The sequence below is a fragment of the Silene latifolia genome, chromosome 4 (genome assembly GCF_048544455.1).
Source record: "Silene latifolia isolate original U9 population chromosome 4, ASM4854445v1, whole genome shotgun sequence".
In the NCBI taxonomy this organism is placed as follows: Eukaryota; Viridiplantae; Streptophyta; class Magnoliopsida; order Caryophyllales; family Caryophyllaceae; genus Silene; species Silene latifolia.
This window is the reverse complement of record NC_133529.1, coordinates 10,581,962-10,595,490: the sequence shown is the minus strand read 5'-3', so window position 1 is coordinate 10,595,490 and position 13,529 is coordinate 10,581,962. Positions and strand designations below refer to the sequence as shown.

Here is a 13,529-nt window from a genome sequence, read left to right as displayed (position 1 = left end):
TAGCACGTTGTTTAACAGGCGAAATTTGATCAATAGCAACTCCCAGGAAGTTGCTAAAAATACCTTGCAGTAGCAGTTTGGTTTAGAGGAGTGATTTGCAAACTTCAACTTGTCTCCTTGTCGACAGGCATCAAGTACATACTGAGATGAAATGAATTGCGTGATTCAAAGTTATATATGATTTGCACTAAAATTATGGTGAATAACGAAAATATCTCACAGCAAACCAGAAAATCCCACTTACCCGATCATTTAAATTAAATAGGAAAGATGAATCTGCTCGGTCATAAATTTTGCCGCGCTTATCAGCTTCTCGGTCTGATATTAGTTCACCCGTATATTCCCCGAGGTACTCGTTTTTATTCACAGCATCCTAGAGTCAAAAGGCACATTCTATTTGTCAAGCTTTGATGGTAAAAACAAATTAATTCATCATAAATTATGTTTCAAACCTTGATAAAAGCTCCCCATCCAGTAACATCTGATCTGCCCAAAAGAACCTGACCAAATAATAGACAAAACCATTGTGAGCGCACGAGAATACACTACTTCATATCTATCTCTATTAAACTTGCGACATTCATTTGGATTTGGGACATAAAAAAACACGCGTTTTAAGAAAAGGTCGAGCAGGAAGGAAATACCGGTGAAGTGGACTTAGTGGAAATTTGAGACGGTATTTCTGACTTTTTACTGTCAATAAACCAAATATAGAAATCTAGAGAATTTGCTTGAACGGCCCAAACAAAAATTGTATCAGAATGCCAAATTACCCTCTTTTGCTGCCTCAGTAGGAGCTTCATGTTTCCACACTGCCCATCTCCCTTCTTCACAGGTTCACCTAATGAACCCCCGCCACAGCTGAAGCAAAATTGGGAGAAACGACATTCTAACATCAAATTTGATACAAGAGGATACCTAAGGGATAGAAGAAAAGGAGCATAACTACTAAAATATATTAGCACACCAAAATGCACACTCACTCTTTATGCCCCATTTCTTAGGTATTTTGCTCATCAAGCCAATGACACGAGAGCCAAGTCTAGGTTGGAACAGAGTTAATGTGAAGATTTTATAAATAATTGCAGCAGCTCAACAAATTTGTCTTCGTCAATTCCTTACGATTTGAGCACTTTTTCCCGGACAAACTGAAGGTTTTACTAGGCTTTTGCCACCATATCCACCATAGCAACTTCTAATTGGTGCCTTTTAAATGTCACGTATGCAGGTCTCCACAAACAATCATGGTATTTTGTTAAAGGATCTCGTTATCATAATCAGTACAACCAAAATTTCCATAATTTGGCTCCTTGCTAATTGGTCCAACAAACTGTGATGCCATTTTTTTTATTATAACTAGCTATTCAGATCATCATCAGAAGTTAAACCAAGAATCCAAAACCATCGATTGAATAGAAGATAGAAGGATTATTACCTAACCCAGCAATTACGACATACATCTGGATCACATTCGCGATTAGCAGCAAAACACGGGCATTGCCTGCTTCTACACTGACTCTTTGCACAGTGGCATCCTCGAAATCTATTCTTACAGCCCTTTGAACACCTGTGATTAAACCACCACATGTTATTGAATTATTTCATGCACTGGCTCCACGAGATAACAAAGAACAACTCATTTTGAGGATGTTTAATTGGGTTACTTTATTCAATTTGGAGAGTAAGGACTTACCCACAGTACTTCTCACAGCAGGTTCCAATTTTAAGACAAGAGCAGTCTTTTCCACACATGGACTGACAGGTACATGGTGTATACTGTTTGCGTGCCTGACTGTCGTCGCCAAGTCTCTTCCAGCTAGAAGGAAGAGCATTGGACTTTGAAGAATTTTTCAGCCTCCGTGTCCTACCCCTTTTACGGAACATTCGAGATATAGATCTCGACAGTATATTACGCTCCTAAAATAGGTCAATATATCAGTCTATTATTTAGAGGTTTGCCCTATAATTATATACTACACAAGCAAACCACACCTAACCATTGGCAGTGGAATTGCCTCCTCCTTTCCCCCGACTAGAACATGTTTGATATCGGAAGAAAAAAAGATAAAAGAGACTGAAACATGAATATGTGCTAGTTTTAGAGAATCAAAGATGAAGTACAAGAATATAAACTCAAGGCAAAATAAAGTTTTTTTTGGGACGAAAAAGCTATAAACAGAAAGAGAATGATGCGGACCGTATTATCAGCATCAGCTCTGTCACAGTCTTCAAGACAATGCATGGTATCCTTTGTCTGGGTTATTGCAGCTTCATTACGCCGCATGTAATTAAATACCTCCGTGCAAGTCTTCAAACCGGATAGCAAGTTTCTCGCTATCATGCAACTGCAAAGTAGTTGCAGTCGATAAGTTACTAACAGCACACAACTTATTAGTCAACCAGTCAGCTGAAGCATGAATACAAATTTCAGATCCATGAATGAGAAACTTGTCTCTGAATTCTCTGTCTAATCCGTAATTATACTACTGAGTACCGAGGATGAAATCGTTCTAAAACTTGGCAAGAATGAGACAAGTTTTTTTTTTTCATGTGTAAAACGACGCAAAAGGATAGTTTTGAAATATTGATGGGTTTCAACAGTAGGTCATGAGTCCATGACTCGATGATTTTACCTCCTAGGCTGTGCAAGAGAAGTCAAGGAAGCCAAGTCCTCAAGAAGTTAAAAATTCACGTGGTGCATCTCAAAAACCACAGTCCCAACTTGTGTTATATTATACTTACATAAGAGTCTCACATCATATACTCAAGTTTATAAGGAATCCCATAATAGTATAGGAAATCAAACAGATTTATACTTCCGTTACTTGTATATGTTCTTCATATAAAAATTGGCACAAAAGAACGGAAAACACATCTGATAACAATATATGCGCAAGTAGAATCACTATTAGAAGAGAGCGTGTGACCATAAGCCACTTCATAAGGATAAATTTGTCAGTTTGTATAAAAAAAATACTTGCCTAAAAGGAAATGGGAAGATCAAATAAAACTTCCCCATAAGGGATGGGGAAAGAAAATATCAAATTGGAGGAAGCATTACTGATCAAGACACAACTATAAGCCGGTGATTCTTGAGAATTAATATAGGTTCAGGAAGTCATCCAGAAATTAAGGGGGTGTTTGGTTGGAGCATTTGGAATGGATTGGAATGGTTTCATCCATTCCAATGTTTGGTTGGCCCCTTTTGGAATGGAGTTAGAAACCCAAGGGGTTCTAATTCCACCCCAACCCCCTAGAATCTCATACCTTAGTCTCACCCCATGATTCTAAATCCATTCCCTCCATATACAAACCCTAGAATAATAGAAAACAAAAAATAAAAAGAAATCTAACATTACATTTTACCAAATCCTTCTCTGCAATCTTCTATTCTTCATTTTTTTTTCTCGTGTTTTTCATTGTCAATACTTTTCTACCTTTTTTTATTCTCTTTTTTTCAATACGAAAGTGCGATTAGTGTGACTAATTGCAATGTTATCCCATCATTACAAATTTATTAGCAATATAATCACCATTGATGATGATCATACATGCTTTGTATGGCGATTAGTGTTTTGAGTATTTGCAGCATTGATCATTACAGATGATCATCAGAGTGATAGATGATTATATTGCAATTTTTTTTGTTTTTAATAATTCAAGAATATTTTTAATTTAGTCGTATTGATTTTTTATCGATTATTTTGAAGTTTTATTTTGTTAGTATCGTGTATTAGTTACTTGAAATTATAAATAACATTGTAGGTACTTATAATAACAAAAAAAAAACAAAAGAATCCGAATCCATTCCAAACGTGAACCAAACAAGCATTAAGAGGTATGGGGTTCTAACTCCATACCCATATGGAGTTAGAATCCATTCCATTCCATTCCTAATGTTTGAACCAAACGGCCCCTAAGATAATTGAGTCTAAAACTGGTGCAACCATGGAACTCGTGACTAAAACTGGTGCTTGAGGTTGCTGATTGAGTCTAAGAATTGAGAAGCCATAGTTTCTCTTACAACAAATTATGCCATCAGAGTGGAAAAGTCTGTAGTGATATAATATAGTCACAAAAGCGACAACCCAGATAAAAAGCCTGTGTTTGACAGGGTCTGCAGATTCAAAATAACGGTGGACAGTATCCAAAAAAAAAATTGACAATATGGCAATATTCATACCTGTTTTTCCCAAATATCTCTACTCCCTTAGTGTACAGATCTTTCTCAAGAGGTTTCCACTCTGAGCTACGCAAACCTTTGATGATATCAGTCCTTTGTATCTTGTTCTGCTTCTTATTAACCGAAGCTTTGATGCTATCGGTACTTTGTAGCTGTTCACCTTTGTCATTGAATGTCTTGCGTTTGCCAACAATTGTGTGCATGTCAATCGACAAGTCAGTTGTACTAGATACAACTCCTTTTGTAGAGCCCTCAGTAACGGGTTCAGTACTGCCCACCTTATCAGCATTATCACTGCCTACATTATTCTTAGTACTGAAAACTTCTTCTATGATGTTACCTTCCATCAATGAGCTAAAATTTGATATGTCCACCGGATTATCAGCTGTTTGTCCAGCCTGTCAAATTTGGTAAACAATAATCAAATTCATATACTCACTAAATGCTACCAGCCACTGCTGCAGTGCTGCCACAATCTAACAGACAAGTAACACGCACTGACATTCTGTTTTGAGTCAACCAAGTGGGAGACTCGAGTACTACATTGCCTGATAGACAATTACACCTTTTGCTCAATCATAGTCTCTCAAATGTTTCGTAGCAACTAATTTTATCAATAAAATTTCACTTTGTGATGCAAAGGTGTTAGGCCCTATTCTTTTGGACTAAAACTATCTGATCTGAAGTTCTAAACTGAACTTAACTTAACTTATAGGACCTTACCTGCCCTGCCCCTAACTGAACTGAACTTAACTTATAGGACCTTACCTGCCCTGCCCCTAACTGAACTGAAATAAAGGTCCAAAGAAGAGGGCCTTAAAAACTCTGAAAATTATGTCACAAGCAAACAGGAAAACATAAGTGCTATAAGAAGTGCAAAGGCATACCACGCGGTAACATTGATCACTGCAAGGTCTCCTCTCATCGGATTCAATCCCACCTACCAGCTTTTCACTCTGTCAATTGTTAAAAGTTTCACTGTCAACTGTGAAAAATCTAAGAGGATAAAGGCTGGCCACTGCCGTAACTACAATAAGTCAAACACAAATGAAAGAAATGAGTAGAGAAACTAAAGAGAAGTTACCGGATAGATAAGAGTCTGAGAACATTCATGCAGACGACAGTTAAAAACCTGATAACATATTGAAGTTCTCAAAACATAACAAAAAAGAGGGTCCAAATGTTGTGGATTTGATATAATATGAAAATACTATCAAGTCACAAACCAAACATCGTCGACAAAAGAGATTGTCAAGCGAATCCAAAGCAGCACCAAGACTCTTCCCCAGAAGAACATTTCTTTCGGTGGAACCTTGAGCACGTGACTCCTCCTCCAACTTCAGCTTGAGCTCATCATACCGCTCCTGCAAATTTTCAGAATGAAATCTCTTTATCTTGCTAGAAACACAAAATTCATACCAAAACAAAAAAACAATTAGTAGTGAGTAATGACTACTCTCTAAACTTAAAAGTAAGAGGACAAAAACAGCAGGAAACAGGACAATATCACTGTATTGTCTACCCAAGTGGTCATACAGCAAGTACCATAATTTCAGAAGAGGTGCCTCCAATGAAATATCTAACAACATCAGCAACATCCTCATTTAATCCATGCTCCCGAAATGCCATCCTAGTGAGAGGGGAAGGGAGTGCATACGTAGGTTAGAACTCAACATATCAGGCTACGTATGATTGGTATGCCAATATAGGCAGGCAATATCAGAAAGTAGCTTATATAGAGATACAATATCCTCTATTTCTATAACGACTAACAAAACAACATCCCCTAGTACACAGCCAACTGCCAGCTTAGAACATGTATTTGATGCATATGTGAACACTCCAAGTAAAAGAAAAGGACAATTAACAATATGGTCAGAGTTATGATGTATGACTGCCAGTAGTCATACATCATAATGTTCGTTGTCCAAATTTGTGTCCGCTGAGGTTATTACCTTGTCTATAGTCCCCACTCCCTAGAACTTAAACGAAAGCAATAAGATGCAAACCTTTTGGAATTTGCCAAGTATCCTGAACGGCATTGGAACTGAATGACATTTCGAGATCCGGGGATCCGCTAGCCAATGAAGTGTCTGCGTACTTAATAAATCGGCCTACATTTTTACAACTACATACATTTGCAATACTTACCATAGAATTCGGTCTTCGCCCTCTTTAAATTCACGTTTTTCTTCCTCGATGTCAGCAAGATCATCCTCACTGTCACTACATATCAATGCCTCGCTTCCAGATTGCTCGTAGTAGATGCGTCTCCTCCCAACCACTGACTGGTTATCCACCATTCTCTGGTTTCTGTGTCAAATGTAATGAAAACAATAAAGACCAAGTCCCAAAAGCGGTTGGCTGACCTGAATAGTCGTATGGAACTAACACTGTGAGATGGGAAAATAAAGAAAGAGTGGAGAGAAGTAAAAAGAACGATAGTGGACTGAACAACAGATTGAAAAATATGTTTGAAGAGACGAAATGAAAACAGACATAAAAAATGAGGATTGCCTTTAAATATGAGCTAAGAGACTTAAATGGGAACAATAATGTAGAGAAATGTAAAGAGGGAATAGGAATTCAAAACATCGGGAAAGATAACAAAGAAGAAATTCAACCGAAAAGAAAAAGATTTGGAAAATAACTTTTGTAAGCATCAAATTTGAATAAGAACCACTAAGTCAATGATCTTTAGAAAAGCAAAAAAAAGATCAGGCATTCATTCTGGTTACACACTGACTGAAATATAAAATTTGAAACAATGTAGCATAAGCTTTAGCATTTTGGACAAAAGAAGAACAAGTAGAGAATACTTGGTCAGTTTAACAGTAAACAGAGTTGATAGACTGCATTTCAGTAATTTAGAAAGAAGACAATGAAAGAATCGCCACACCTATCCAGGAAAATCCATGTGGTGTACCGGGGTATCCTTTGTATTTTTGAAAGTGTGACGCTATTTGAAGATATGGCATCATTGGTATTAGTGCGGTCTTCCTCTTCTGAAGCAAGAGGAAATCCATGCAGTACACAAAGAGCACTTTCAATTCCTAACCGGGGAACTTCAGGTAAGCTATTCTCTACTGAAGAATTCACCATACATGCTGCCGAGAAAAGCTTATGAGTATGATTCTGCAGTTCCTTCCCATTCTTATCTAGTTTTTCCTTCACAGATAAATGTTCATCAGCGGTCAAGAGTTCTCTATTGAATAAAATTACATCATAACAAATGCAGACCCTAAATGATATGTGGTTCAGATTAGTACATCATTAACTATACTTTAGAGTTCACACATTCACTAAGGACCTGCAGATAGCTCACCTTAACTTGCCTTTCTCGGCCTGCTTCAAGTTCTACTTTTAGCTGCCTGATCTTCGAAATTAAGCTTGCATAGCCCCTCCCAATTAGTTCGTCAAGAGATATCTATCAATTAACAAATTAGAAGATTAAACCGCAGCATATGTGCAAAGCTGCACAGCATACAACAACATCAGAGCCTTAATCCCAAAATGATTTGGGGTCGGCTGACATGACACATTATAAGGATTTCACATACAAAGGGATAAGCTGTAACAGAGATACAGAATGGAGATGCAATTTAGTTGATTTTTGTCAAGTTCAATTGAGGATTAAAGTAAAACACTCATTTGCTTTAGTCTTCTAAATGCCAAAATGATTAGCACCACAAAGAATAGTCTCCTAAATGGTGACAAGATACTATACTGAGCCATCTTGATTGGTTAACCCCAAATTATCCAGAAAATCAACCTTGTAAGAAAGCTCCGAGATGGTAGTGCTCAACCCACTAATCCTGGAGCAAGCAGACACAAAACTCATATTTACCTACCATTGGTCTCGGTCTAACCAACTTTCATACTCTTGACGTAAAAGATGTACAACGTTTGCCATTTCCTTTCAAGTGCTCTTAGCTCGCCAGGCATAATGCTTAATCATGAGCACAGTTCGGCACAGGTCAAAGCACCTTATCGAATAATAAAAAAGCTGAACACAAAACCACGTGGCAGATATTCAACGTTATGGATGTAGAACATTAGCTCACCGCAGGGTATCCTAAGAACAGAACAGTCATGGAGGTGGCTAGATTAAAGTTAGCCAAAAATAAACGTAATTTATTTTCGCAGTACAATTTTTACTCATTATAGTACATTTTATCATTTTCTTTCCATTTGCTACCCCTAATTGAAAAAAGAATTAACCTAGTTCTCTCTATTGGTTCTCCTCCATCTTCTTAAAAATAATCAAATCTCTTCAATTAGAGAAGAAATTTAAGTGTAAAACACCAATTTAATCCGTTCATTGCATTACTATTAGTCTATTAATCAACATCAATGTTTTTCATTCAAACTTTTTACGTTTTTTATAATTAATCCTTGGTTCTTGTAACAATTAATTTGGGTTTGTGTTATTTGGCGGTGGAGGGGTGGCTGCCTGCGATAGAGGACGGCGGGAGTGGAGGCTTTCGAAAGTGTCGCCGGCAAGAAAGGGGGATGAGTGGGGTCGGTGGCCGGCAAGAAGCAGAAGATGGAGATTTCGACGACGGTTGTTAGCTGTGAACATGACTGAGGGGGAGGGTAGTTACAGGGGGATGACGATATTCAACGGCATGGTCGCAGGTGGCAGAGGAGGGGCGGTATCGAAGGAGGTCCGGTGGACAGTACGTAGTGGGTGGTCAAGGGAGAGGTGGTGGTGGTGGTAGGTTGAAGTCGGTGGCTGGCGGTTGAGGTGTGTTTAAGAGTTGGTTCTTTTTTTTTTTCTTTTTTTCGCCCGATGTAGTACACTTTCTAATGAGGGATAAATGAGAAGGGTAGTATGGTCAAAAGTGTACTATGACGAGTAAAATGTGTACTGCGAAAATCAGCACCCAAAATAAAATGCCAAAAATAAAAAATTAGGCCCAAAGCTGTACTACATCACAGTTTATCTAATAAATAGACTTCCTACAAAGGCAGTTAAAGATGTTTATCTACTAAATAGACTTCCTACAAAGGCGGTTAAATGAAAAACTTTGATAGAGGCTTGGAGAGGTAAAAAGCCTACGGTAACATTTAAAGGTGTTTAGCTCAATTTGCTATGCTCACATCCCAACAAAAAAAAAAGGAGCAAGCTTGACGAGAAGGTGGAGGACATGTATATTTCTTGGCTATGATTCAAAATCCGAGGCTTACCGCATTTTCAATCTCAATACGGAGAAGATCGTGATAAGCCGAGACGTGGAATTTGATGAAAATGCAATATGGAATTGGGAAGAAAAGATGGAAAGAAATGTGACGTTAGTTCCGCAAGGTGATGATGATACGACCAACAAATCCTACTTCACCTCCATCAAGACACTCTTCTTAGTTACATATTGCTTCTTCATCAAACTCCACATCACGGCTTATCATTATTTTTTTTTTATTCAAATTGAAAATCCGGTAAGCTTTTGATTTTGAGTCATAACAAGAAATATACCTTTCCTCGCTTTACCACCAAGCTTGTGTTTTTTTTTTCCGCTTGGCCATGAGCATAGCAAACACCTTAAAGGGCTTAGCCATAGGCTTTTTACCGCTAGTCTTTCCTTTAACCACATTTTTAAGGAGTCTATTTAATATTTAATAGATAAACTGCGGTGTAGACAGCTTCAGACGTGACTGTTATGGATCTGACCATCGCCATGACTATTCTGTGTTTTTTCATTCGGATACCCTATGTCCCTATTTGTTGTGGAGTATATCCTCCGGTGAGCTTATGTTCTACTTCCTCATCTTCACAAAATTTGTCAAATTGTGAAGAGGTGTTTTCTGTCTCGTGGTCGGATTTTATCATCTATACTTTAAAGCCAATTTCGTTTCTGACTACAGCCTCGAATTTATTACACACATGGAATACTTATGAATTCTCCTTCGTAAAATATACAAAGTCATTCGAGTAAAGTCATCGATAAACGGGATGAAATACGTGTTTGATGTTTTCCAAGTTCACACGACACACATCTTGGCATAGATAGAATGTTTCATGCGGATGCCATAGTTTTATTTTGTGTCCCTTAAGATCTTTATCTTTAGCATCTGATGCACTTGTTGGTGTATAAGGTAGTAAAGGAGAGAAATAAAGAATAGTATAGTTGTTAGTTTGATTAATTGGAAGGAATTTGTTTGAAGATTGATTAGTTGTGACTGTTGTGGATTTTTAGGATACAAGGAAATGGGAGGGAAGGACCTCTAATTATAGTGCTCCTCCTCCTCCTCATCCTCCTCCTCCACCTCCTCCACCATCCCTAGAATTCTCTAGAATAGGACACTCTAGAGTGACTAGACTAGTAAGTCGTGGGAATTCTTCTACATAGACAAGATATCCCTTGAAGGTTATACATAGGGGCGATAATGAGCTGAGCCGAGCTTGACCTTAGTTGGCTTGTGCTCATGAAACAAAACTCGAGCTCCATCTCACCCGAATTAGTTTGGAAAAATTGAGCTCATTACTATGCTAGCGAGCTTTAACCTCGGCTCGAGTCGCTCGCGAGCTTTTCGAGCCGGATCAACATTAGCTCGGCTTGACTCGTTAAGTTATCGAGCACGATCCAAGCTTTGACCTGCCCGCGAGCCGTCTTGTCTCATTATCACCCCCTAGTTCTGCGTTTCTAGATACACCTAGAACATTCATGATCACTTAATGGATTCTATGCAAGAACGCCTAAATCGACATAGATGCGTAACATCAGATTCACGTACAAACTCTAAAGAGTAACTAGATAGATTTTAAGCAATAGTAAAGCAGATTCGATTTGTTAGGGGCCGAGCAAATCCGGGAAATTTTATACAAACATATCAGTGCTCATTTTGCTCAATCACCACTTACTGACATAGTTTCAGATACTTAGTTATTCACATCTCAGATCCTTGTAAAATCAGACTTACTAGGTGTTAAGAAAGTGCAGTGAAAGTTTAAGCGAGTGGAATCTCCAATTGATTAAAGGGATGACAGAACTTTTAAAAGAGTGTTCATTTATGCTCATACAAAAAAAATACTGCATTTGATCTCCATATGTCTAATTTCTGAGAAAGCTCAATGTATTTTGGGGATTTTCACAATCAATTGAAGCGTAGTTTTAGTTGTACGCCAACATTCAAGACAATGTAATTGATAGTTGGATCGGTAAGTTGTTCAATTTTGGAATACCACAGCCCCAACACAGTGTCAATGTTAAGATTACTTTTCAGACAGATGATTTATTTATTCAGTACAAATTCCTTCTAATGCCTTGCCAATGAAACTAATGATTTCATTTAACGACAACAATTTAGTCCCAAAATGAATTGGAGTCAGAAACATGAATCCATCTTCTGAACCCCTCAATGGCTGGTAAAACGATATTTACAAGCCTCGATCCAAAATTTGTTCCAGGTGAAAGAAGCCCTATTTGTCACCAAAATCTAAGCAAACATGGAAACGAAAATCATGGCAGGGAGAGGATAACGGAAACAAAAAGGCTTACTTTGTGCTTGGATGAAGAATCAGAAGCCTTTGACGCCATCTCCTTTAGTTCGCTCCTCAGTCAGAGTCCATCAAGCATAAGTGTTTAGAAAAATGAAACCCCAGGGTTGTGACTCTGAAAATAATAGGCATCACAGAAAGACGTGGGCGTCCCTGATTGGTTCTATGACGTGGCTGGATCACCAACTTGTGTTTCTGTGGAACCATATATCCAAACAGCCCTGGGGAAAAAAAGGAACGGCCTAGCAATCCAGCTTTACTTAATTGCCAACTGGAGAGAGATCGAGTGTTGTGTAGACTACGGACAACTGTAGACCATTCAAGTATTCAATACCACTTCTATATAAGGTCAAGATCCCTTTGTTTATCTGACAAAACGAGAAATAAACACTTTATGAGAGCTACACATCTCAAAAAAATTCTGAGACCGATATGAATGGATACTATTACAAACTATTGGAAATGTGAACATTCTAGCTGGCAATCACTTGGAGAAGGAATTAAGTCGAGAATTAAATCACAAGCTAAGTCCTTTGATGAAGTGCAAAGATCCTTTTATTGTTTCCCTCTTTAGCTAAGTACTTCAGTCAATATAATGTCATTGAAACGCCAATCTCTATCACAATTCCGTGTAAATCAAAAATCTAATGCTTCCCCTCCTATAAAAATCCCGATGAGCTTATTTATACTCCCCCCGTCCCTAATCTCCCTATCTTTCGTTACCTTTGATAAAAATACGTCTCCCAAAGAATAAAAAAAGTAAACAAATGAATGGGACGGAGGAAGTATCAAATAAAAGAACAAATTTTATAAAATAAGATAGGCCAACACTAGCAGGGTGAAAACTAAATACTGGTTGATTGTACCACATTCAACGCTTGACGATTCAGAGTAAATTTGCAACCAAACACTAGTTAGATTCTTATCTCCAATGCATCCAATTTTACCTAAGTTTAATTAGAAGCCAACCATAGCACCATCAATGCATATTGAGAAGGATTCTTGAAAACCGCCCTTGAAAAATGATATGATCAAACAAAGAAACATACCAAATTCTCCATAGGAAAGACCACTCATGATTTCTAGTCCTAAAGGTAATAGTTAATAGAGTAATAATTTGGCCGCCACATTTTCTCTGGTGTAATATTTACCCACCTCACCTGGTGGCTACACATTACCCTCATACAGGAGTAATAATTGGCCGCCACATTTTCATCCTCCATTCACCACCACCATTACCCTCCCTAATTTATCCCTCTGTCCCGGTCAATTGTTGTCCTTTGGTTTTGGCACAAAGACCAAGGAAAGAGGAAAGAGCCAATTACTAAATGACAAGTGGAACAAAGTGAGTATAAATGATCAAATTGTTCATCAAGTTCATTCTTAAAATAGAAAGGACAACAACTCAGTGAGACACCCTAATATGTAAAAGGACAACAAATGACCGGAACAGAGGGAGTACATCTCAGCGACCGATATCCAATTATGTAGTGAGGTTAGAAACGCATAATTGGCAAGCATAAGAATTACAAAGTACGGAGTAATTAGGTAATCATGATCTTAAAAAGGAAAAACAAAGCAAATTGAGAATGAATACAGCAACTGGAAACTATAAAAGCGATGATATGGACACACAAATTACACAATTTCACAGATGAAATTCCAGCACCGTCACAAGTTGTAAATTTCCAATAAATAATGCAATCAAAACATACCAAAAATACCAAATAGTAGATGATAAATTGAAAATCATGATTATATGATTAAACTATATATACAGTAGCAGGAATAATATGAGCAGAATGATTATCAATAATATTAAGACGGATATATCCGTCTTAAGAGAAA

At 37.8% G+C, this 13,529-nt stretch overlaps 1 protein-coding gene across 1 annotated transcript in view; it reads right to left on the bottom strand.

The window, feature by feature from the left end:
• The window catches only part of LOC141652899 (histone-lysine N-methyltransferase EZA1), a 149,210-nt gene that overhangs the window by 493 nt on the left and 135,188 nt on the right, over positions 1–13,529 (bottom strand). Inside the window, exons 2-17 of the mRNA XM_074460514.1 lie at positions 11,683–12,938; positions 7,509–7,610; positions 7,083–7,351; positions 6,335–6,496; positions 5,729–5,813; positions 5,410–5,547; positions 5,268–5,315; positions 5,071–5,139; positions 4,184–4,581; positions 2,198–2,345; positions 1,694–1,917; positions 1,436–1,567; positions 774–861; positions 453–500; positions 245–373; positions 64–141 (exon numbers count right to left, since the gene is read on the bottom strand). Coding sequence (XP_074316615.1) covers positions 64–141; positions 245–373; positions 453–500; positions 774–861; positions 1,436–1,567; positions 1,694–1,917; positions 2,198–2,345; positions 4,184–4,581; positions 5,071–5,139; positions 5,268–5,315; positions 5,410–5,547; positions 5,729–5,813; positions 6,335–6,496; positions 7,083–7,351; positions 7,509–7,610; positions 11,683–11,721 — 2,157 coding nt within the window. The 5' untranslated portion in view covers positions 11,722–12,938. The remainder of the gene's footprint in view (positions 1–63; positions 142–244; positions 374–452; positions 501–773; positions 862–1,435; positions 1,568–1,693; positions 1,918–2,197; positions 2,346–4,183; positions 4,582–5,070; positions 5,140–5,267; positions 5,316–5,409; positions 5,548–5,728; positions 5,814–6,334; positions 6,497–7,082; positions 7,352–7,508; positions 7,611–11,682; positions 12,939–13,529) is intronic.